We start from the raw sequence: 27,120 nt of genomic DNA on the forward strand, positions 1-27,120 counted from the left end.
CCCCTTCCAATACGTACATATCTGTATCCGTATACCGCTTATTCTAAGTATCCCTACTTGTAGGTCTTTTAAAGGCTGTCGGAAGCAAGCTTTGCTGTTTTCAAGCAGATCATCAGATGGCGGGCCAGCTATTCAAATCGCCGCCTTGCCGCCATCTTGAATTTTGATAGTTAAAGTTTGTTACAGCTATTTCTCATAAAGTACTGAAGGGATTATTCTCAAATTTCATATGTAGGTTCCCCTCGGGCCCTAGTTTCGCATATTTCATATCGGGACAAATCGGTAAAAAAGATGGCCGCTAGGGAGCTATCTTAGATTTTGATAGTTTAGGTTGGTTACCGCTATTTCTCAAAAAGTACTGAAGGGATCTGTCTCAAATTTCATATGTAGATTTCTCTAGGGTCCTAATTGTGCACATTGCATTTTAGGGCTGATCGGTTGACAAGATGGCCGCCATACCGCCGTCTTGAATTTTGATAGTTAAAGATTGTTACAGCTATTTCTCATAACTACTGAAGGGATCGTTTCAAATTTAATATGTAGGTTCACCTAAGGCCCTACTTGCGCATATTGCATTTTGGGACCGATCGGTAAACAAGATGGTCGCCAGGCAACCATCTTGCATTTTAATAGTTAAAATTGTTACCGCTACTTTTCAAAAAGTACTGAAGAGATCGTTCTCAAATTTGATGAAGGTTCTTCTAGGGCCCTAGTTCTGCCTATTGTATTTTAGGACAGAAGAAGTTTAAGTTTGAAAAGCAGAAAAAAGAAGTTTAAATTTGAAAAGCAGAGAAAATGCCCCTCTTTGATTTGTCAGACATGGATCAATCTTTGGTGGGGGCCAAGATCCCTCTGGGATCTCTTGTTATCATTGTCCTTACATGTATTATCATTTAAGTCTTGCCTTTTAATTCATAAAAATAAATCTATCAGTAATTGGAGGGAAAAAGGGAGGGTAATAATTGCTTAGTTAAGGGCAGTTTGTGATGATAGTAACGGAATGGTGCTTTTATAGAAATGTACGCTTACCGCTAATGAACGGTGTTGGAAAATGCAATGTCGGAGTGAAACGAAGGGAGAGAAACCCTAATATACCATAATGTCGGTGATACTGAGAATGAAAAAGGCAAACATTTCCGAATCGCCATGTTCATTTGAACATATCATAACGTTAATTACATCTGGGGAATTTCACTCATCTATAGCCACCGAAGCAAGCATAGGGCGCCATCTTTTACCTATTGTCCTAAAATAACCCTTCTCATTCTTAATACTTTGGACCTCCTGGATTAAAACCACATCGTGTTGCAGATTTTCACGTGGCCTGGGTAAATATTGGGACTCGTATAGGGAATTTAATTTGCAAACTGATCTATCAGTAGAGGACGTCGTCATTTTAAAAATTAAGCCATCCTCTTCCAAAAGTTTATCATTCCACAATAAAAGCATTTTCGCTATCCAAGGCTTCTGATTATGTTACACTCCACGAAGATCCTATAAAAGTGATTAAAACCACATCGTATTGCAGATTTTCTTCCGGTCTGGGTAAATATTGGGACTCGTCTAGGGAATTTAATTTTTAAACTGATCTATCTAGTAGAAGACGTCGTCATTTTTAAAATTAAGCCATCTTCTTCAATGATACCATCACCAATGTTTATCATTCCATTATAAAAGCATCTTCGCTATCCAAGGCTTCTGATTGCGTTACACTCCACGAAGATGCTATAAAAGTGACTTAACACGAAAATGATAATTCTTGTTTATTGGATTCACTGTTTCTTTTTTCAGCGATTTGATTTGATTAACACATATTTTATTTGCAAATAGATGTACAAATATGATTTAATACAAGTTGAAAACTTCCCATTCGTCTTCTACAGTAAATAATGGTAGATGATGTAGTTATAACACATCACATATTACAATGTATTGGTTGAACACTGACAACTTAGGCTATAAGAGATACGATGAAGACACACCAGTAACATTTTGTGAATAATGTACTCAGTATGCATCGACTCATCTCCGATACTCCAGGGATTACTATCACTGAAGTTGTATTTACCCTTGGACTATCTCATAGTAACACTGCTAGCAGGTAAGAGGAAAAAATCTGAACAATCACAGGCTTGCAAAGACTTCCTTTGAAGACTGCAGAAATAGCGACGCCCAACTTCAAAGCAATATAGTCAACCACAGAATACCGTTATACGATTCTTTTGGTGGACTAAATTACCTGCTCTGTTCTGTTGCATCCAGTTGTACTATGCGATAGCCCAGGGGAGGATATGATGTCAGTGATAGTAACCCCTGAAGTATCGAGGATGGTACCGACTAAGCATACATACATCATTCAACAATATCCGTGCATTTGATGGATAGTTTTAAGACAAAAATTCTGAGTTGATGAAGATATTATTTTTAAAGGATGATATACCTTATAAAAACTCGCACTGTATAGTTGAATTTACTCGTGGGGGATTGAATTCTGCTATATTCGTAATCCAGTTAAATTCCACAGACTTAAATACCTTGAAATACCATGGGAAGAATTACAAGATTGCCTTTCTAGTGTAAAACAATGGAAAAATTGGCAATGCGCGGAACATTCTACCCGCAAAAAAGTCTCATTGAGAAAATCGCGAAATTTCCTCACCTCGAAATCATACAAATATACAGTACTAAGCAGTTTGGTTTCTGTGAGGAAGCATACGACATTGTAAATAACCCTTCTAGGTCATTCAAATAGGAAAACACTACTCCCTAAGATATATTTGTAGTCGGCGAAAATCCCACATATAGATCTTTCTTTTTTGGAGCCTAAGCTTAAAATCTCTTGCTGCAATAACTGCGATCTACCAAATCGTTTCAATATCATATAGCTCAAAATTTGTAGTGAAATGATTAAAAATTCGATTAGAATGATAAATACAATATTGAACTATTTAACATTTTTAAGTACCTGGAAGTGTTTCCTGACCATACATAAGTAGACATACCGTTACTTAATAGAAAGATGATATCCATAATACATAATTAAATAATGGACACTCTAGCTAATAGTATTTAATAGTTTCATAAGGAAAAGAGCATCTACATAGATACGATTCCTTATCTTCATCACCTTATGCTCTCTAGATTTGGTCATCGTTCATGTTGAAATATTGATATATGTACACATTGTCGCAATCTTAAACCACATCTTTCATTAGGGCATTTGGAAAATGTAGTTTTCGCCATATTGTCAGTTTGCTTCTTAGCAAGAACCACATTTCCTACAAAAGCACATTTCGATTAAGCAAACGAAATCACCAAACTACGCTTTTGTAAAAACATCAATTTTATGGAATTAATTTGGTCTTTTCAAATAAAACTGATTATGTCTAAAAGCAGACAGGGCTGTGGATATTACAACTATTTTTTGTGACTTAATTCCGTGAAGAACAAGAATACTTGAAATTTGTCCTTATTGGTGTCCATTCCTGGTTTGTACATTGTCACCATTTATGACGTTTAATAAAATTAGGCACTCGAAGTCCTCCATTCATTTTGTTGCAATAAACTCTTGCTTGCATATCGGTCTACATACCAACACTATATATGTCCTCGTGTCTGGTCGTAATTCTATTCACGGATCAGTAGGCTACATAAAAATTTTCGTACACAACTGTGAATTCACAAACTCTGAAAAGAAGGAAATTTGCTATAATTATACAACATTACATGTTATTTATTTCACTCTAACGTTGATATATCCCTTCCGATCTTCTTAATCAAAAGACTTTCTATGATTCATATTGTTCTCTTTCGCTAATACAGATGACAACATTTTTCGGGTGTATTTTATTTTTAAAACAACAACCGTGTCATTATAACTATTGTGACGTCACCTCCGGGCTATTATTGCGTGCGCTTCTGAACTCACATTGACCGAACGTTGAGTTAATCAAGGTCGTTGTAATTGACATCGATATCAAATGATTATATAAACATTTGTTTCAAACAATCATCAAACCTAATTCAGAATGCATAATACTGTGATAACAAATATAAGGACATTTGATCTGGTCAGTATAGTGTTACTGTTTAAAGATGCTCCACCGCCGACAGAGCATGAATGATATTCATCATTTGAACAATAATTGATGTTCAATCGTGTGTATATATGTCTAATTAACACAAAACTAATATATATATTTTCATTTTGCCTTTGGTGCATGCGCAATCAGTACTTCATTCCATATAGGATATAGTGCGTCGGAATTTTTTTCGGGATGCAATTAATTATTTTTCATATTTTTAACTTGACGTAGAATTAAAAGCTCCAACTTTTTAATGGTGGTAATGGTGTAAAGTAATTTTTGTAACTGAAGAAAAATACTAAATCGTCTTCTCCTGTTTTTGATAGTGAAAAAATACTATTTGTCGGCGGTGGAGCATCTTTAAATCACTTGCAGAATCTATGTGCTTGAACTGTGACCATTAGTGTCGCTTTCCGTTATTATGTTATCAACTTAAATCAGAACGGTATAACCTCATATTAACCACAGTAAAGGTCTCTAACTGTTAACCATAGTAGGTTGTACAATAACACATAACTAAATATATGTAAAGCGGGTACTAATAATTATGTTTATTGATTAAGGAAAAGTGTCCTCCGTCAGTTAATATGCTACGATATTGAACCAAACAGTTCCTCTAGATTTCGTCATAAAGACCAATCGTATTATTTACAACATAACGTGAACTTACCCGCGTAGTCTATTTGTCCATCATGGTTCACATCGGCTTCCTCAAGAAACCTTTCAACGTCAATCATGTTTTCCGGTGGGGCCTTATATGTGAGTGCGGATCGAAGTTCATCCCGACTAAGGAATCCGTCCTTGTTTTTGTCTATGACACGGAACGCTGCCATGAGACGCTCCTTCTCCAGGTCTATCTCTATGTAGTTATGCCTCATCATATTCTTATACTCCTCAAAGTTGATAAACCCATCACCTGGCAACAGAATAAGAGGTCTCGTTCAACCATACTCTTGTTTGCTGCGCATACTACGCCAAACGCGCGAAGTATCTGGTCAATCTCTCCCAGAGTGCACTGCGGTCCCCACAATTTCACCTCTGTAAACAGCCCAGCGAAATTTCAAGATTCTTGAGAAACGTATTTCGGACTCATACTAATTTTTTAAATATTTTAAATATTGTGAGTTTCCTTTTGTACCCTTTTCCTGAAAATGACTACATGATAAAATACACTTTGATCATTCAATATCAAACCAACTAATAATGTATTCTTATGCGGACACACTAGATTTACTTGCAAGTAAATAATTACGACTTGCATACGACGTCCGCCGTTTTCAAAAACAATCACTGTGACGTCGTATATACAGGGGGCGCAATGTATTAACAATCGTCATGACGTAATATTCTATGACCCGAGTTCAACAGACGGCTAGTTCTTTAGCCGTTGACAGAGGTGAGTGTGGGGGCCGCAATCGACCCTGGGAGAGACTGGTATCTGGTAAGCGTTTGGTTGAACGGTACTAATCAAGATGGCTTTGTTAGACGCGAGTGATATTCAGATATATCAAAGAGGATCAAGTTTGATCGCAGCCAATTTGCATAGATACCCTTTAAAATCAGAACCAGACATTTAAGGAGAGTGTGTTTTATGTGTAATAGTCGCCATTAAAATATACGTATGTAGGTCAACATCATCCCATAATTACATTTTGCAAAACAAATAATAAGTCAATAGATAATGAATGAAATAAAAATCAAAACTAAATCAAAAATGAAATTAAAAAAATATTTAAAAAAAATAATAATACAAAAATAAATATACTTACCGTCAAGATCAGCGAGTCGCATCATTGCCTTCGCGTCCTCCTCTGTAGGATTCATACCAAGTAGTGCTGCTGCCTTGATTAGCTCACCTTTCGATATCCTACCATCGCTATTCAGGTCAATCATTTCAAACGATGATATTATTTCTAAAGAATAAACAACAGAGAATAAATCCAAACCTTCTATGATGTCAAAGATGCTCCACCGCTGATAAATAGTATTTTCTCAATAAATAACAGTAGAAAACGAATCGGTATTTTTTCCTCAGTTACAAAAGTTACTTACTTTTCACCATTACCATCATTGAAAAATTTGAGCTTGTGATTTTAATTCAAGATAAAAATATTTAAAAAAAAAAATGCGTCCCGAAAAAATCTGTGACACTATGGAATGAAGTACTTATTTTTGAGAAAGCACCAGAAAGAAATCAATGATTTTAGTTTTACATTTTGTTGTAATTAGACATATATATACATGATCAAACACCAATTATTGTTCAAATAATGAGTATCGTTTATACCCTGTCGGCGGTGGAGCATCTTTAAACAAATATTATATATTTCATATATTGATATCTAAATTCAGTATTAGTATTTACTTCATATATTACACTCATTACTATTGGTTAGGAGTTTAAAGTTTCTTTTCCATAGACGGAAAGAATTGTACATTGTACGTTTAATTATTAGTATATATAAGATATAAATACGTCACGAATAAATATGTTTTATTGTAAAAATAAGTAAATGCACAGACATTAATACATTATTAGAACCTCACTGAGTTATTAAAATTAAATTGTAAGCACTACTCTTTATCTTTGGAGACCCATACGCAAAAATGGAAAGATATTCTTTTTCATAGACGCTTCTTTCTTTTTTGTCTAAGACTTCATAAACCCAAAAGATGTTGAAAATATTGCTTTAATATACCAGAAAAAATATATGCATGTATATAACCGTAAAAAGATAACATGGAACAAAGGTTTTAATGCAATAAAAAATGAAATGATCGAGTTTGATGAATAAATAACTGAAACTTAGCTTTACGTATATATTTACCCTGCATTTGGGCTTCTGTTAGATTCTTGTCTCGTATCACAATAAATGGTAGATTTTTTGATGTGCGACGTTCCATTGTTGGAAGTTTGTTGCTACCGGAAGTGGTCTTTTTTACTTCTTCGGAATTATTTGAAATGCTCGGCCTTGCTCTGGACATGCGACGTGCCGATGGTGGTGGTGATCGTATCAACATTTCATTTGATACAGGTATAGATAGCTTGCGGTGACCATCAACAACGATAGTTCTGCTTGACGCCATTTTTAGTTTTTGTTCGAATGTTTTGAGATGTATCACGGAAAACTCCTTTTCATTGTAACACTACTTATAGCTTCATCTGAAAATTAAACAATAATATGTGTTCAGTTGTAAGTCCACAAAATTAGACGGTGAGTTATTAAAGCATCTAAACATACCATGGCCCATTACCTTTCCGAAACAAAAACAAAAAAACATAAAAATTCCTTTAGAAATAGTTACATAGGAAATATACATGGATGGCCTACGATGAAATTACAACACCAAATAAATGCAGGATTCCTTGCGTAATATATGTTCATAGTGAAGATTCATTTTGCTGCTTTACCTTTTGTCGCACTAAAAGTCAACGATCGCGAGGTAATAAGGACGACGGCGGGAAACATGATACGTTATGAAAATCAAAATTTAATTTATTGTAACAAAAATTGTTCAGAAGGTGATGATAAATGTAGTATTTACGTTAAGCTAATAACTGTTCCGACTCTACACAATAATCAATCTCGATTTACATTCCTATTTCAAAAATCAAAAGCCGTTTTAGAAAGATAGATGTAAGAGGGCTTAATTAAACATATACAATGAGCATATATTTTTCACTTTCACAAACACCTTATAGAATTTCAGTCGTAACATGCAATAAAATTTCATATCATAACATGTTGTTACGTATAAGTGCCTGTTCAGATAATAAACTGAGCGGATATACATCTATATTTAATCCTTATATAATGTAAAAATACTGCTAATTGAAATGGCTAGCTTAAGTATTGATCTGTATATAGGGACCTCAGACCTGAGTGTATTTCAGTATTTTAAATTCTATCAAAATTATTACACATCATTATGTAACAATAGGTATTGTGTGTACTTATGTAGGACGAGACCTTTATATAGGTCACTATCACTAAGCGTATTACGAATTAAGTTTGATTGTTAAGTACCAAAGATAAGATCTCGGTTCGCATATCATTGTAATGTAGTATACAATCCGTTCGCATGCTCTACATTCCAATCACAGTGCGTTTAAACTATGTCCTCAATACACTTAGTGACCAAATTTAATGCAATTAAGATTGGTAACAGGTATCCATCTAAATAACGCTTGTACCTTGATGAAAACACCAGATATCATATGAAAACTTGACTTTGATAAAAAAACGAACAAAAATCGAATAAAACCTTGAAGAACACATTTAATGGTACTATGATTATGAAGAAAGAAACTTTGTTTGTTTGATTATGAAAAATTCATCCGCGAAATGAGAAATATTAGATGAAGCATATGTATTCTTGTAACGATACCGGAGATTTTTATTTCTCAAACATTCAATTTTTCCGGTTTATGTAAAAATCTTTAATATATAGATGGTTTTAACCGTTATATCGCAACATTGCTACCACCGCGACCCTTTTATAGATCAAATGTAAAAAATAATAGTGATATTTCGAATATTTACACAAAATACAATTTATTTTAAACCATCTTTCTTTCGCGGCTTCTAAAGGCGATTTCAGTGTAAAAGTGTATTTGCAGCCTTAAAATCAAATGGAAATACCTTTCCTTGTAATTCTGGAAGATATTAATTCGCAGAGAAAAAAGCTCGCAAACTTACGACAATCCAAAAATGGCGAAAATAAATCGCACGCGAAGCAATTCGGCTTAAAGTATTTTTAATTCCAAGAATGTCAAGCTAATATCTAATTTAATACACAACGAAAAAAGGATTGATATGCGATTTATTTTGAAAAGGACTAGTAAAGAAAACTATTTTTTTCACTATAATATGAAACTGATTAATAAGTGAGTTGTTACATAAGAAGTATTTAATCCAAATCAGAAACTATTTAATGCATTGCTTTAATGGGAACTTTTGATCTTTGAAATGAACAATAATAAAATGAAAACATAATTGCTACAAACAAAGATAATAAAATCGAGAGAAGAGAAGAATTTCAACTATAAATTCAATATCGTCATGATTTTTGTTTTGCTAATTGCTTCTAAATATCGAGTTACTCTTTCATATAACTTTTGATGCTCTATTCATGTGAACATGATAGATACTGAAGAATTAAAAAAAATCACATGTTTGAATAGCACAAAGAAATTACTATTTAAGATAAACTCCCAGACTTACCATAACCACTCACGGCCCACTATGGTCCTATTGATGATGTCACGGATTCCTGTCGCATTAACCAGGTCACCAAGTTAATATCCATCGAGCATATAGAGGGATACAGATATACCAAACGTTCAATGTGCAACTATCATACTAATCTTGCAGAAAAAATATTAGTTTTTATCTTTAACATATCATTTTATAGCCACGTATATCCTCGAAATTTGATTTTAGTGTCCTAGTTGTCCCCACGCAATATCAGTCTTTGGACATGAGATGCCCCGTTTTTCTCCTCCTCGCTGTACCGTCGAACAGTTGATATGCATATACTGTGTGGTCCTTCGCCAGGAACGCGCGATGTCTATATATGGAGAGATTATGTTTTTATGATAATTTGTATATAGCCACGTAAAATCGGATTTAAAGTTGTATCGGCTCAGTGGACCAATAACTGTTAATATTAATGTAACACATTGATCCCGGCTCCACACAGATTTGTACTTTCAATGTCCTGTCCTACTATATACTGTGGTATACTTCATTTTCGCGAGAGAAAAAAATTCGCAGTGTTTTTTATTTTCTATTTTTAGACTAGTTGCATTTCCCCGGTGGCATTCATACCAAAATGTGTGTGTAGGCTATAGTATCTATGGAGATTATAAACACAATTTTAATCAAAAAAGTATGATAAGTTCAACTTTTTTTTACAGAAATTATGTCATGTTTTGATGGTATTTTTCAATTGCCACAACATGATGCATAAATAATCGCTGTGGGCCTCCATACATCTCATACTTTGAAAGCCCGATTTGCATTGGATAGAGGATATTCCTTGTTTCTTGGTGGATACCAGTAATATTTCGTCGAGTGAGGCGGAAACTTGCGAAGCACGAGTGAAAGATATGAAAGTTTCCACATTACAAGATGAAATATTGCAGGTATTCACCAAGAAACAAGGAATATTCTATTTAATACATTTGTTTTCTCGCTTCCATTACAGAAGATCATCAGTACTATAGTTCCGTCAAAGCTTATTCTGTCATTGTATTTATAGAGTTATCTGCACTTGCAATTGTGACGTCGTCTTTTAGTGAGCATAACGTCATATTTCTTCACAAAAATATGACGTCATTTTTGTGTTTCAATGCTGCACTCGGATTGGTCAAAAGTGAGTTAAAATATCACTTACATTTTCACCGTAAACCTTATATTTCACTGCGAAAAATGTATTAAAAGATCTTAATGTATGCATTCGTTAAAGGTTGAAAATAACGAAGACGGAAAAAATTGTATACAAAAACAACATAGAATATTTTATTATGATAGCATAAATCATTTTTATCTTTCATGTTCGCTCTTAAGAAATCCATTTTAGCAATTATTATCTTTCATTATACTTCTTGTGAGAAGAAATTCGAAAAGGATCGATATTAAATTATACAAACTTTATGCAGGAATTAAAACAGCAAAAGTGACTGATATTACTGATTTAATTTAACATTTGAATTGTAACATCACTTAAATCATCAAAAAATATAAAATAATTAATGATTTTCCAATGGTTCCCGGGTCATGTTTGAAACAGTACAAGTTTTAGCACAAACAGCACTATCTGTTAAGCTGTTGCACATCGCGGCCGGCATTTCGTAGTGAAAAACAAATTGTCCTCGTCATGGAGTATTTGTTACAATGCTGGCAACAAGCAGTATTGTAGCACTTACTGATAACACAGAAGTTTATACAAAATATTGCGATATTTCTAAAACAGTTTCTTCATCACACCAGGGACACACATAACGTCGATTCGATGAATTCTGAAAAAAAGATAAGTAAATCGTTGTTATCTCAACATCCAATACCTCAAAGACCACGCTAATTATGAAGTTAACATTCTGCTGTGAATATTTATCATTTGTTTTAATTTATGTCGAAGACTTCTATATCCTATTAACAACCAGGGTCATATAAGGATGTCCTCCCATGTATGCCGTGTGTTGCGTGTATGAATTGCGGGTGCGTGTTTTGGGAGACTGCGGTATATTCTTGATATGTTTTCTTGTATAGTGGAATTATACATACTACAAAATAACGTCATATTTCGAATTGGCTTGTAGACGTCAACTCGGTGTTTCCATTTTTATAATCATATAGTTGATATCACTTTTGTGCCCAAAATATTGAGTGCCTCAGGGTGGCGACCTAAGGCTTTCACTATTATTTTCATTTTTAATACATTTTCCAATATACTATAAAGGGGTCCACACACCATATTCATTACAAATAATAATATAATTTACCAGTATAATCTATTTTGCCATCTCCGTCTGTATCCGCTTCCATAAAAAAGATTTCAATTTCATCGTCCGTTATATCCGAGTTGAATTGTAGGGCAGCACGTAGCTCGTCTGTCGTTAAGTAACCATCCCCATCCCTGTCAAGTGTCTCAAACGCTTTCCGCAGGGCCTGTTTTTCTTGATCCTTGGAGGAATATGTTTGTGACATCATGGCGCAGTACTCTTTGCAGTTGATGAAACCATCACCTAGAAAATATTAGTCCGTAATACGAGATACTAGGAATAAAAAATGTTATAGATAACTATCAAAGTAATGTCGTGAGTTTGCTTATGATGTTGGAAAGTCTGGTTCGCCCGTTGAAATTACGTAACTCGTAATGATATTATGCGTGACGGCCGTGCCCCTATTGTATGATGGTAAAAGGCGACTAAATTTAGGATCTTACGTTTCTCTTCCTAACTGACTTTATCTTTCATATTGCCTCACTTGGCATCGTCACACTTTTGGCCTTGAGTTGAGCGTTTGTGAGGAAGACTCTGGGTTTTGTTCTCTGGCCGAGACACACCAAAGTCTATAAAAGTGGTAGTTTCTGTTCTTTCTTGGCGCTCAGCATACAGGGAGCGGGACGACTGGTTCGCCAGTTGTCAGTATCATGTATCCGTATGGGGTGTGTTGCTTGGTGTCTTCGGCGGCATGCAGATATAGCGTTATAAAAATGGCAACAGTTCCGCTATACAAGAAGACACAACACAAACATACGGCAATCTCCACACGCACTTCACACACGCTACTCACTGCATACATTGGAGGCCGACCTTTCATGACCCTGACTGTTAATAGGACGTTAAAATAATCAAACAAACAAATTAGACTCACAGACACTCGGAAGCATATATCAGAATAGATTCATCTCAACCGAGACAAAACTATTGATGCCTAAGTATTTCAGAATTCTGGAAAAAAAATAATGTATCAACCAAATAGGATGATATAATTTTTGATGTATTCACATCACATCTGAATTAAGTTAGGTCCAGTTAGTTTGGTGAAGAAGTACATATTAGACATGGTATTAAAACATCACCCTGCTGAACACACTGATTTTTATTAAACCGGTATTATAATTATAACCAATAAATAGAGTAAAATAGTACCTTGATAGACGTGTTTTTAATTTTTAAAAGCTAATGCTGCTTGTATAATCTAAAACAAAACATGTTCAATGTTTTCGAAACTTTGAAAGAAGGTTAAGAACAACATTGGTAATTCAGTGGTGCAATATTCAATTGTAAGAAACATCCCTCTTAGTGAATAGTTACAGATCTAAATCATCTTACCATCACCGTCCGCCATTCTAAGCATGGTATCGGCGTCTTCATCCGTAGGATTTATCCCCATCAATGATGCTGCTTTCACCATTTCTGTCTTTGATATCCTCCCGTCCCCATCTGTATCTATAAGGGCAAACGTGTCTTCTATTTCTGTGGAAATAAATAATGACTTGGTAATTCATCTGAATAAATAGTTTTCCATGTCAATGAAATGGTTGGTTGTTAATTCATCTTCAGATTCTGTTATATCAAAGAACATGTAAGGTGGTGGTCCGATTGTGTCCTATAATTTCCCCATAGTTCAATATTTTTTATTTTTGTTTGTAGAAGACAACAGGGTAGGATGTGTTGCTTAGTGTCTTCGGCTGCATGCTTCAGTGATAGAGTACTATAAAACGGCAAGAGTTCCACTATACCAGAAGACACAACATGAACATACCGCAGCCTACAAAAGCACGCATATTGCACGTCACACACCCTACACACCACATACATGGCAGGCCGTCCTTACATGACCCTGGCTGTTAAAGGGACGTTAAATAATCAAACAAACCAGCAAAACTTCTTTTTATTACGCAGCAATGTTATTGTGCATCTTCTTCAAGAAAACTCTAAAGATAATTCAAATATTTCACGAATGATTGTATTAAAGTAAAAAAGAAACTTTTAATTTGTTAAAAAAATATATAAAAATTAAATGTTCGCGAAATAAGTAAAGAAATAATTTATACGAGAAAATTAAGTGGTTCACATTAAAAACCTGAGATAAACCGCGAAACTAAACATTAAGAATATTAAATGTTATTCAGTATATCGTGCATGTGGAAAATCAAGTGTGAAATGCTCGTATAAATCATATTATTAACGCTAAATATTTTCTTTACTTTGGGATTGCTATTAACAAGGGATTATAAAAAACATAACACTAAATTTGTCTCGAACGAGTCTTTGGAAGGGATTACGCATGCTAAGTGCTATTTAGTCCTGGATAAGCACAGAGTTAAGAGTTGACTTAAAATAGTCTTAATCATCAATTGAATGTAAACCCATTGTTATCCTATTCATTAGGGATTATAAAATTACGTCAGACGCCGCTTAATTGCCCTCTTGATGGTGTTAGACAAATGGAAAGCTTTATCAACTTAATGGTAAACAGTCGCACATCTATTGTAATCTTCAGAATTTAACGTCGTGCGATATGCTTTGAAATTATTAATTTGTTGTTTTTGAACTGTCGTGGTTGTTGAACTTACGAAATTAACAAACTTTGAACGCGTTAATAAAGCTAATCAATCGATAATTTTAAATGATTTGATTTTAGAAAGGTTCACTTCAGAAATATCTAGAGTAACGGGTATTATTCGTGTACTTAAATCAACGAAGAACATTCTCAAGTAGGTATTACTGTAGTAAGTAAGCCAGCTGTTCGGTAATTCAAGTTCAAGTTCCTTATTACTTTAAAGTACTCCACCTCCGACATAGCATAAATGATGTTAATTATTTGAACAATAATTGGTGTTTAATCGTGTATAAATATGCCTAATTAACACAAAAAATAATATAAAATAATTTATTTTGCCTTTGGTGCATGCGCAATCATCACTTCATTCCAAATAAGATATATCACGGAATTTTTTCGGGATGCAATTAATTATTTTTCCTATATTTAACTTGAAGTAAAATTAGAAGTTCAAATTTTTCAATTGTGGTAATGGTGTCAAGTAAGTTTGTTTGTTTGATTAATTAACGTCCTATTAACAGCTATGGTCATGTAAGGACGGCCTCCCCTGTATGCGGTGTGTTGCGTGTATGTTGTGCGAGGTGCGTGTTTTGGGAGACTGCGGTATATTCATGTTGTGTCTTCTTGTATAGTGGAACTTTGCCCTTTTTATAGTGCCATATCACTGAAGCATGCCGCCGAAGGCACCAAGCAACACACCCCACCCGGTCACATTATACTGACAACGGGCGAACCAGTCGTCCCAGTCCCTTTTTGCTGAGCGCTAAGCAAAAGCAGAAACTACCACTTTTACAGACTTTGGTGTGTCTCGGCCAGGGGGCAGAACCCAGAGCCTTCCTCACAGGGGCGAACGCTCAACTCAAGGCCAAAAGTGAGGCGGTGCCAAGGTAGGCATTAGGAAGGATAAAGTCAATTAGGAAGAATAGAAAAGATAAGATCCTAAATTTAGTCGCCTTTAACGATCATGCAAAAGGGGCAGCAGGGGCAATTCTAACGACCTACCTGCAGGGCCAATACTTCATTCCATATAGGATATATGTCACAGAATATTGTCGGGATGCAATTAATTATTTTTCATACATCTAATTTGAAGTAAAATTAGAAGCTCAAACTTTTTAATGGTGGTAATGGTGTAAAGTAAGTAACTTTTGTAAGTGAAGAAAAATACTAAATCGCCTGCTCCTATTTTTGATTGTGAAAAATTACCATTTGCCAGCGGTGGAGCATCTTTAAGTAATAATTAAGTATCTTGTCCCTGTTACAGAATTTTGTTTTCAGTTTTCATCTTTAATCAAATTAAACATGCAAGGTCTTACATAACTTTTTAAATCAATTTCTTGATTCTAGAAATTCATCATATTAAAGCTGATAATACAAGTTAAAAAAGTATACATTTGAGATGAAAAAATGAGTTTTTTTTTCAAAATTCCTTTCTGAGACAACCCCTTGCGTTTCTCAGGACGGGCAGTCGCCATTTTGTTTTAACTCTGCTTGGATACGACACGCCTGTCTACCCCTATATAAAGCGCGTAAACCACACATACGTGCAATCAGTCGAACGCTCGCTGTTCTAGGCGTAACAACTAACGTGTTACCTGAGGACGTGCCATAAGAATAAAATGGATAGTACGTTCAATGTTTCTCAAATAAAGTTTCCAAAAAATCATGTATAGATCTTTACAGTTGACTAAAAAAGTAATGAATGAATCCCTACCTTCTCTCCACGTGCGAGTTCCATTTTGATTATAATGTAAACCAACTCGGAAATTCTAATAGCAGATAACATTGTCCAAAAAATGGAATAAACACTACATAAATTATAAGTTATATAATAAATGATTACCTATATATATAGGTATTTATTTATCAAATAACTTATATTTATATAGTAAGTTCTATTTTACTTTCAGAGTTATACATATATTTACACATTACATTTAATTTACAGTCACTTGACTCTATGCATCGCCCTAACTATATTGACCACGTGCGGTCCTTTGTAATACATGTACATATTGTAAACATTACGGAAAAGTTATCTAAAAGTTATAGTAGAAAACTAATGTATATTAATTATATTGCACATGAATAATAAGTTAAATACTTTATTTTAATAGTTCTTAATCAAATAAACTGACCTCTTAGCACTGTAGCCGTAAAGCACACAGGCCTAACGATAGATATGTGTATGTCCCTGTATAAGTATCTCTGTAATGCGTGGACACCTTCCAACAGGGTTGGCGTGCATGTGCAAGGACAGGGTCATGCAGGGTCAATGTGACACACTCAACCAATCCATTCATACGTCATCATAGCAACTTACATACAGATTTTTCCTAACTGACTTTATCTTTCCTAATGCCTCCCTTGGCACCGCCTCACTTTCGGCCTTGAGTTGAGCGTTTGCCCATGCGAGGAAGGCTCTGGGTTCTGTAAAAGTGGTAGTTTCTGCTCCTGCTTAGCGCTCAGCATACCGGAAGTTGGACGACTGGTTCGCCCGTTGTCAGTATAATGTGACCGGGTGGGGTGTGTTGCTTGGTGTCTTCGGTGGCATGCTTCAGTGATATAGCACTCTAAAAAAGGGCAACAGTTCCACTATACAAGAAGACACAACATGAATATACCGCAGTCTTTCAAAACACTCACCTCGCGCAACATACATGCAACACACCGCATACATGGGAGGCCGTCTTTACATGACCATAGCTGTTAATAGGACGTAAATTAATAAAACAAACAAACAAACATACAGATTTACATGTACAGGGCATTACATTACACAGAGAAATGTAAATTCAGACAGTCACAGGGACATGTAAATTCAGACAATAAATTCAGACAATACACAGCGCATGTAATTAAAACACTATATACATGTATAATACATATCATGTATATGGTGAATTTAAACACCGAGACATTCTCCCCTGCAAAGGAAAATGACTCCTGGCATTTAAATTACCATAAGGTTCAACATAATAGTTGAAGTATTCATAAGAAAATCAATGAGCAGCACAGTATCCCGCATGCAAGTGATTGATCCCTACCTACAAGGATTAAAGGATCACTGTGCAGTGGATCACTGTTCACTGAACAGAAAAAATTATCAATATTAATAATCAATATTAACAAAATTTATAGAATCTCTCCTCTGCCAAGTGAAACAAAGCATTCCTGACGTGAATATAATCTAACATTTATTATAATTGAATGTAAATTGCAATTATACTACAATTCTACTTAATAAATGGTAAACCATAAGGTAATACACATTAGTAGCTGTACAGATTAAATATAATTTTCACAATTAGGAGTGGTCTTTGCTCACTATGACAAGTCAATGTGACTAAATGCTCTAAATGTCTAAACGTAGACTTCAGACCCAGAATTTGATGGCACCAAGGTTTCCATGAGCCATTCTCCATACATCTTAGGAGGTTTACAGGCTCGTCTGGACCTTGTAGCTTGAACTGAGTCTTGTGTCTGACCAACACTGCCTGCAGCGTTAGAATTTCGTCACACACCCCTGGTACCCTGTTTCGGAGAATTCCCTGTACCAACAGCATTTGGTTGCACTGGTCGTTGCGCGCCAGCGACGGTGCGCCTCGGTCTCCTAGCAGGAATGACGTACCTTAGCGTTTGACGTCCATAATCATCTGAGCTATCCGAGTCAGTAGTGGAGGAGGAACTCTCATCAAACTGTATCCCGGGATTCTGATTCTGAGTTGTCTCCCTTGGTTCATTAGAACCCTGTGTTCTAGGTAGCCACATGAAAGGGAGGAGCATGTTCATATGCACAGTTTTAATAGGTCCCTGTCCCGACTCTTTTCGGATCTTGTACACGGGCATACCAGCGTTTGGTTTACTAAGGATAATGTAGGGATCCTTAGCCCATTTATCAGCTAATTTCTGTTTTTCACATATACCAACGTTCCACATCAGAACCCGGTCACCTACTTCTGGAGTAGCTTCTCTAACTCCCCTGTCATACCTATCTTTGTACCTCTTACCCTTCCTATCGCTTTCAGCTGAGGAAGCTTTGTAGGCAAAGTCTAACCGACGCTCAAGTTTTTAGGGTATAATTCTGCGACTCCCAACGGGCTCAGAATCTGTATCGATGCCTAAATATGCATCTACACTAAGTCTTGAGTGCCAACCAAACATTAGGTAATGAGAGGAATATCCAGTGGATATTACTTTGTTGCATTATATTCGTGAACAAGAGGAGCCACGTAAGATTTTCAATTGGATTTCTGTTCTTCCTCCATTATACCTTACATTTTTAGCAAAGTTTGGTTGAACCGTTCGACCATGCCATTGCTCATAGGATGGTAAGAGGTAGTTCTCGTTTGATCCACTTCAGCTATCTTGCAAAGTTCCTTGATAACTTTGCTTTCAAAATCCCTACCCTGGTCACTGTGGATTCGGGCAGGAAAGTAGCAGTGGAAAATGATATGTTCGTACAACACCCTGGCGGTGGTAGTCGCTAAATGGTTCCTGTTTGGAATTGCCTGGGCATAGCGGGTGAAATGGTCAGTGATAACAAGCACATTTTCGTTGTTCCCCTTTGACCTTTCCAAGGTCAAATAGTCAATGCAGAGTAGTTCCTTTGGTCGAGAACTTTGGATGTTAACCAACTCTGCTTTTGGGACAGTCGGGGTTTTTCTACGAATACATCTACCACAGCTTTCGACTCATCTATTTACCTCGGTATCAAAGCCAGGCCAGAAAAACCGACGCTTTGCCAACTAGTTTGTCCGGTCACGTCCCTGATGACCGACATCTTCATGCACTTTCCTGAGGACTTTCCCTCTATATGCCTCTGACTAGCTGCTGAATGTGGTCATTATCAATGGTGGTGTTTCTGTACAACACGCCATTACGTAGTTCAAACAGCCGCCACTCCCGCATATACTGTCGTATTTCCTCAGGTTCGTGTTTCAGAATACTCTTATCAGGTCGAACCCCCTGCGGCCCGCTCTATAGACTAATTTAAAGTTATAGTTCGAGAGTGAGGCTAACCACCTATGGCTTGCTGCGTCCAATTTGAAGTGGTCGTCACATAGGTTAGAGGGTTGTTATCTGTATGTACCTGGCTGTTAATAGGACGTTAATTTAATCAAACAAACAAACAAGCTATGGAAATTTAAATGATGAAATAATGAACAAACTGTAGAAACAAAAACAACAACAACAAAAGAAGAAACAAACATAAAAGATGTGAACAGAAACAAATGAAGAATATTTCGGTCGATATTGACGCGAGAACAATATTTTTTTTAAATAGAAAATAAATAATAGCTATTATTAGCCTTTTAATGCTTTAATACCAGTGACCTACCAACATGTTTACATTCTGTATCGGTATTATAAAAGTTTGTTTCCAATGTGGGTTAGCGATTAAATCTAGGATTATCACGCTTCATTGAACATGATATACAACTGGATCAACAATAATGAAACTGGTGGCAAGAGTTCAAATCGAAATTATTTATTAAGTTTGGTCTGAATTTGCTTAGTCTCGTTATGTTTTTACAGCAAAGGCGAACTCTACAAACAAAATACCATTGTTTTTAATGAATTTATCTTCCCTCAGTTTTTATATTTAAAAATACATAAAAATAGAACACGTAAATGTTATTAAACCTCTCTGGGTTGTCAACTCTCAATCAAGCAGACAGTAGGGTTTATTTCAATAAGAGCATGTTCTGGTGTTTTTGACATCACATAATTTTCACCTTCATAACACACATAGTTATTTTATTTATTTTCATATTGAAAACAAAATGTATTCCTTAAGAACTATGAAAAAAATTAAAACCCGCATTGTTACGTCATTAAGACTGTGTAAAGTACAGTATTTAAATATACGAATAAGTAGATATAATTCTTCTTAAGTGCCCCTGAAACAGACATGTGTATTAAATGGCAGTATGTAGCCACGCCACGAGGTCACACGCTCACGTGTTTCCATTCCATATCGGAGCAAACATCGTACCATTGCATTTTTTTAAATTTAGAAATATCTTTTTACTATAGAAAAGGACATTGATTAGAAATAGAAGAGTCATTGTGGATATTTTTTGAATGACTAGGGACTTGTCATTTTATGTCAATCATGACTTCAATGTGATCACTTTATAGTAGAGCATTACTGGACTAATTGTTGGATATTTTTGTCATTTGAACAAATGATATAAAATTCTTTAATTGTGCAGTTTAAAATAACTTTGGAAAAAGCTCGCACATGAATTCTAACTTGGAAAAAAAATCATTATGCACTTTCCTCCATCATATAATTTTCACATGTGGTGATCCCGGTATACACAATACAAAATGCTAATTTACGTGGTTTTGATTGACATCTGGCTTTCTATTTTTATATAATGAATCTAAAATAGATAAAGATTTTAAAATGCCATCATCAAGAGTCTTCAATATCCAGGCCCACTTTTATCAACTATTCCTTTAACGAATAATTTAACTTAAATTCCTCCATAAAAATCATTATATATTATAGGGAAAATGTAAGTTATCTTACTTTTGTATTGTTTTTTCTTCTTCTTACAATTAATGAATGTTGACCAAACTAGACCCTGATGAATATACATACCGTTATCAGACACCATCTAACCATCATAGGAGTAGGGGGTCTCAACAAGTGGACATAATGCTTAACATGTATAAAAATTCGAGTTATGTCCCCTTGTCGAGGCTTTACTTCCTTTTAATGTTAATCATAAAGACTGGAGGACAATTAGTTCGTCCGTTGTCAGTATATAGGGTGTTAATTGTACCTGCTGCCCCTATTGCATGATCGTAAAAGGCGACTAAATTTAGGATCTTATCTTTTCTCTTCTTCCTTACTGACTTCATCTTTCCTAATGCCTCTCTTGGAGCGTTCGCCCCTGTGAGGAAGGCTCTTGGTTCTGTCCTCTTGCTCAGCATACTGGGAGTGGGACGACTGGTTCTCCCAATGTCAGTATAATGTAACCGGGTGGTGTGTGTTGCTTGGTGTATTCGGCGGCATGCTTCAGTGCTATAGCACTATAAAAAGTGCAACAGTTCAACTATACAAGACAACCCAATACTAACATACCGTAGTCTCCCAAAACACGCACTTCGCACTTCATACACGCTACACACTGCATACGTGGGAGGCCGTCCTTACATGACCATAGCTGTTAATAGGATGTTAAAATAATCAAACAAACAAAGTATAATTTGATCCGGCAGGGTGTGATGTTAGATGTCCTTGATTTTGTATATTGATTAATTAACGTCCTATTAACAACCTGGGCCATGTAAGGACGGCCTACCATGTATGCGATGTGTAGCATGTCTGTTCTGCAGGTAGGGCGTTAGAATTGTACCTGCTGCCCCTATTGCATGATCGTAAAAGGCGACTAAATTTAGGATCTTATCTTTTCTCTTCTTTCTAACTGACTTTATCCTTCCTAATGCCTCTTTTGGCACCGCCTCACTTTTGGTATTGAGTTGAGCGTTCGCCCCTGTGAGGAAGGCTCTGGGTTCTTTCCCCTGGCCGACACACTAAAGTCAATAAAGGTGGTAGTTTCTGCTCCTGCTTAGCGCTCAGCATACCGGGAGTGGGACGACTGGTTCGCCCGTTGTCAGTATAATGTGACCGGGTGGGGTGTATTGCTTGGTGTCCTCGGCGGCATGCTTCATTGATATAGCACTATAAAAAGGGCAACAGTTCCTCTATACAAGAAGACACTACATGAACACGCACCTCGCACAACATATACGCAACACACAGCATGCATGGGAGGCCGTCCTTACATGACCATAGCTGCTAATAGGACGTTAATTAATCAAACAAACAAAGTGTAGCATGTATGCAGTATGCGGTGCGTTTTTTGAGAAACTGCAGTATTTTCGTGTTGTGTCCTGTAATGTGGAGCTTTTGTCCGTTTTGCTATATTACTGAAGCATGCTGTCGAAGACACCAAACAACACACCCCAACCAGTCACATTATGCTGACAACGGGCGAAGTAGTCATTCTACTCCCTGTATGTTGAGTGCTCAACAGGAGCCCAAACTACCACCTTTGGTGTGTATAGGCCAGGGGACAGAACCCAGAGTCTACCTCACCGGGGCAAGCGCTCACCAGAAGGCCGAAAGTGAGGCGGAGTCAAGGGAGACGTTGGAACAGATAAGATCCTAAATTTAGTCGTCTTTTACAATCACGCAATAGGGGCAAAGGTACTCCTTTTTGACGTTTTAGTAAAACTTGCATAATAAAACGGATAAATATACTAGGTTACGATTTTGGTGATAATTGTGAAATGTCATAATAACTGGTATTGATTTCTACCTTTGCATTGGAATTTAAATGTTATTTTGACTTTCAGGAGAAAACACTTTGTTAGGAAGCATTGATAATACAGAAGGTTTGCTGAGACAAGTTTCGCTGTTCTCAAATAGCTAGTTTGTAATAAGGCGGTGGAGTATCTTTAACATCCTATTAACAGCCAGGGTCATGTAAGGACGTGCCAGGTTTGTTGGTGGAGGAAAGCCGGAGTACCCGGAGAAAACCACCCACCAGCGGTCAGTACCTGGCATCTGCTCCACATGGGATTCGAACCCGCATCCCAGAGGTGGAGGGCTTGTGTTTGTAATAACTATGGTGAGTATACCAAGGGACAACCAGAACATGGACGAACGCTCAACCCCATGGGGATAGTTATTTGATGGAGAGAACATAGAATATAATGTTCAAAATTTACTCGCCTTTTACTATCATGTTCCATTTTTGTTCTGTAATCTTAGATGATGATTAGAATCATTCGTTTGACGACGGAATAAAGGACGTCACACTCCCGATATCTTATATGATAGTAAATTAACTCGCACTGGTTTACTCTTTGCAGGTAAGCCAAAACGACACGTTTTTTTATTGTTACTTTGCATAAACTGACATTATTGGAAAAACTTATTTTAATTTTCAAAAGTACTTGGTCCAAAAGCAGGCATTAACTAATTCTATACAAAACATGTGTAAGATGTAGCTTAGCAGGAGCAACAACTGTGGGTTAGCCAACACGAAATCGGTAAAATTGCGAGTTATCTTTCTTAGTAGTGTTGCAACAGGGTTAACGCCATTTGTAGACTTTTTTTTCGTTGAACTAGCTTACAACATACTGAATCTATCATTCGATAATTATAACAATATGAAAAAAACGTTGGCTAACTTTGTGTTTACCATAAATCATTCATATTTGCATCTAAAGATATAAATATTTCGTTTTGTCTTACATATAAGACCAAATTTCTATTTCATATCGGCGAATGCACATGATAAAAAAATCTTTCGAATTTAATATAAAAGTTCATTATGCATCATTCATTTATTTAATAACTCCATCATGTACATAAAGTCAACGTATTTAATCGATCATATTTGTTCTGGGCATGCAGTGATCTTTTAAGCCAATTAAGCCTTAACACATTCATTCGTCTGTATACGAATCCTAATCTGCCCCGCCCAAAGATTAAAGGGCAACATATTTACACCAAATATTCTCATAGTCGGATTGGCGTTAACAGTCTTCTGGTGCCTTAACGACTGGGTGGTGTTAGGGATTCATATCCACATTAAATTCTCCTCACTATGTACAATGATCGCTAGCTTAAAGTTATATGTGCCGTAATTTCCATACGGACAAATCAAGAAGTTTTTATAATGCTATTCAGCACCAAAATCTACCAATATTCTGAAGGTTACAATATTTACAGTACGAAGGCAAATAAGTTGTCAAAATTAGTTTTGGCAGTACTGTCTAAACTAAAGATATTTATTTTCATTTGAGGAAAAATGTGGAGGAAAAATGAAAAGGTCAAACTTAGAAACCGAAGAGTGGTCTACAACCTCATTTCAAGTTGTTAAGTTAATTCTTTCACATATTCTCATATAAAAATATATATGGAACATTAGAAACAAATTTTGCACATCTTGTGAAGTCTGTATTATCACTAATGTTATAAAGAATTATACACGGTCGTTCTTGGCTTAAAATGATTTTCATTTTATTTTATGGCATTCAGTAGGTTTCTGAAGAAAATTAACTGATTAAAATGTTCTACCAGGGTTGGGACAAATACCTTTAAAAATTAAATGACCAAAATATTAAGTATTATTATTTCGCTTCAATTGAGGAAAACAAGGTATACATGTAAGTACTGTATTTTTCTTATAATTGTTTTATTCATATTACGGGTACAATAAGCCAATAGCTCGTCAACCATTACTGTGTCTCAAACTTGACAGTTGAGGAATCATCTTTAGCGTGATAGTAATGAAACTTTAGAACGTATGTGTACCAATTTAAGTATTTAAGGAATGTCCCGATAACAAAATATGTCCCTCCACCTCTGGGTAAATAGTTCAAATCCAAGTGATAGTTATTAAAAATTAAATGTGATATGATATAATCTAGTATGTAAATGGATAACATTTTACAATTAAAATGAGTTCCTACAAAAAAACAGGTGTAACGCGATTACACAACTACTCACAATCAAATATCATTCAGGGGAGAGAAACCCCAATTTATCGTTAATATTCAATATAGCTGAATAATGTGTCAGTCAATCACTTACATTAAGATGCAAAAAATAGGAGCCCAAAAATGGACCCTTGTGAAACACTCAATTGTATTTTGTTTTGAAATTCTAAAGTGAAAAAGACAAATGAAAAGAGTGTCATAAAATATAGTTTAGACACATGTCTTTAATATTTTAGTTGAATTTCTACGGTAAAACTGCATGTTTATAAATGAGAATTAAAAGAATAGATACAAGCAGACAAAGTCAAATAAATCAGATAAAAGGATGAGAAAATAAGTATAAGCTCGAATGCAATTCAGGAAATAGATCCCTCTTGCACAAAAGCATTATTTATCATTACACGAATCCAACATTTGTTACTGCGTAGCTGGACAAGGATATTAGTAAAAGCTATTTAAAAAAAATCAACATTTTTATACAAACCTTTGAATAGAACATACACCGTTTAACACCGGAAAATACAATTTAATGTGGTTTGCCATCAATGGTATGCTAACCAAATAAAAAATAATAATCGAGAAAGTGTCAATCACTATGAATACCAAGCCACCTTGTTGTTGTCAGAAAACGAATAATATCAATATTTAATTTTGTGGTTGACTAGTCCATTAGTGTAAGAGGTCCCATTCATGGAGATATAATTTGTAAATGTAGTTCAAACCAAATTCGCCATGGTGTATAACTAGCTAAAACTAGATCATATAAGAGAAAAACATGCAGACCGAGTTATATTTAACATTGCATCATAGTTATAGTAAACATTGGTTCAGCTATGTTCTGGCTCCGATTTCTCGATTCAAAGTTATAGTGTCGTAACAGGGCGAAAATTGTTATAAGTTTAATATTTCTTTAGTAACCTATTGAAAGTCATAGGTGTTGATGAACTAAGATGTGAAAATTATTCAAAGGTACAGACACATTACTGTGACATTAGTTTACTTACAAAAAGAATGTTTGCATTGTAAAATTTCTTCTTTTTATTATGTTTTATATATGTTTAGATGAAAAATATGTTCAGAAGTCACTTTACAATTACTAATAATACTGTAAAATTGTGAAATGAAATTGTATATCACAATTTGGTTTCATGGTCTGACCGTATGTACTCATTTCACTGCACTGTCTGTTGACGTAATTATATTATTTTAAATTAATTTTGAGCTCATATTTGTCTGTGTAAAATAAAAACCTATACATTGTAAGTATTGCAATTCTCAGAATAACTTTCGGTGATTAATAACATTAAAAGCTTTTCGTGATTGGCGAGTATGAAAATGACGACACACATAACTCCAAAAATGAAGTCTAATCTGATTAAAAATATACTTGTGTTTAAATACCTACCTTTTTGTAAATCTGGGATTGTTTCGGTCGGACGCTTTAAATTTTTATCTTTCCCGCATTTTTTCACTCTCGAGTGTCTTCGCCTTTTGAGATTGTCAGCCATTTCCTTAACCTTTAATTGACCAGACCAGTAAATGATCAGAATGTCACATCCAGTTACTGTCCAACCTGTCTTAGGTCAGTCCATCCACGATAATAATTCCGAAATATTTGAACTTCCTCAGGAATATCGCAGTAAGAAGTATCTGTTCCGATTTATAATTGATTGCTCTGGAGTTTTTAAAGCTTTATTGATAAGTGTTCTTTTGGCTTTTGAGGTTTTGCATATTTGTTGTTTAAAATATCGAATGACCATTAACGACTTAGGATTACTGACGTAAGCACGGGCGATTTATGGCTTAGGCAAAGCATATACAATGTTGTGTTGAATGTCCATCGTCTTTTCGTGTCTAATGATTTAACGGCAATGCTAATTTATGTAATGTAGTCCTCTATTATTTCCAAACTAGGACAAGACTGAGCCCTCGTCCTCTAAGGGGAAGGCTCAGGGTTCTGATCCCTTGTCTAGACACACCATAGTTTATAAAAGTGGTAGTTTCTGCTCATGCTTTGCGCTTACAACTTATATAAATCACTCTCGATGGCCCGGATGTAAGCGCGCGAGGGGTCTTAGTGTGGGAGGAAACTGGAGTGCCCAGAGAAAACCCACGTGATCGGGCAGGTGACCCCTAATCTTTTCACGTCCGTGCTGGGGATCGAACCCCGGCCGGCTAGGTGAATGGCAAGCGGCTTAACCGACACACCACCCGATCACTCAAAATGCCATGGAGGATCACCAAGAAAAAAGGTATTTTGAAGCAAGCAGTCAAAATGTTTGTAATTAGACATTTATGACCACAAGCGGTCTTATTAAACATGTTATCTGTTTACAGATGTGGTTCAAAATCTGTCTTACTGTATTATTTCTGGCGGATATAGTCACTAAAACGTTCTGGTTAGTTGTCGATATAAACCAACATGAAGG

At 35.7% G+C, this 27,120-nt stretch overlaps 2 protein-coding genes across 3 annotated transcripts; both read right to left on the reverse strand.

Moving 5' to 3' along the window:
* Positions 1–1,750: 1,750 nt before the first annotated feature.
* On the reverse strand, positions 1,751–9,708 carry LOC138331175 (calmodulin-like). Of its 2 annotated transcripts, XM_069278649.1 has the most exons (5): positions 9,311–9,708; positions 6,914–7,248; positions 5,855–5,998; positions 4,756–5,001; positions 1,751–3,687 (listed from the first exon to the last, which is right to left on the reverse strand). In XM_069278649.1, exons 2-5 carry the CDS (start codon positions 7,170–7,172, stop codon positions 3,647–3,649), a joined length of 690 nt encoding a protein of 229 aa, XP_069134750.1. In that variant the 5' UTR covers positions 7,173–7,248; positions 9,311–9,708; the 3' UTR covers positions 1,751–3,646. The 2 variants fall into 2 exon arrangements, with proteins under 2 accessions (XP_069134750.1, XP_069134752.1); XM_069278651.1 differs by lacking the exon at positions 9,311–9,708 and having other exon boundaries at positions 6,914–8,827.
* A 1,063-nt stretch (positions 9,709–10,771) lies between these two features.
* LOC138330804 (calmodulin-like) lies at positions 10,772–26,294 on the reverse strand. Its single transcript, XM_069278321.1, has 4 exons — positions 26,097–26,294; positions 12,928–13,071; positions 11,593–11,835; positions 10,772–11,109 (listed from the first exon to the last, which is right to left on the reverse strand). Exons 1-4 carry the CDS (start codon positions 26,197–26,199, stop codon positions 11,072–11,074), a joined length of 528 nt encoding a protein of 175 aa, XP_069134422.1. The 5' UTR covers positions 26,200–26,294; the 3' UTR covers positions 10,772–11,071.
* Positions 26,295–27,120: the final 826 nt, after the last annotated feature.

This window comes from Argopecten irradians, chromosome 9 (genome assembly GCF_041381155.1).
Source record: "Argopecten irradians isolate NY chromosome 9, Ai_NY, whole genome shotgun sequence".
NCBI lineage: Eukaryota > Metazoa > Mollusca > Bivalvia > Pectinida > Pectinidae > Argopecten > Argopecten irradians.

Bases quoted from the DNA above. Each gene is read 5' to 3' on its own strand.
- LOC138330804 (XM_069278321.1), bottom strand. From the start codon at position 26,199: ATGGCTGACAATCTCAAAAGGCGAAGACACTCGAGAGTGAAAAAATGC. The intron at 13,072-26,096 runs GTAGGTATTTAA...TTATTTCCACAG, and splicing joins AATCCCAGATTTACAAAAAG to AAATAGAAGACACGTTTGCC. The intron at 11,836-12,927 runs GTAAGATGATTT...AATATTTTCTAG, and splicing joins TAGAATGGCGGACGGTGATG to GTGATGGTTTCATCAACTGC.
- LOC138331175 (XM_069278649.1), bottom strand. From the start codon at position 7,172: ATGGCGTCAAGCAGAACTATCGTTGTTGATGGTCACCGCAAGCTATCT. The intron at 5,999-6,913 runs GTAAATATATAC...TTTATTCTTTAG, and splicing joins AACAGAAGCCCAAATGCAGG to AAATAATATCATCGTTTGAA. The intron at 5,002-5,854 runs GTAAGTATATTT...TTCTGTTGCCAG, and splicing joins GCGACTCGCTGATCTTGACG to GTGATGGGTTTATCAACTTT.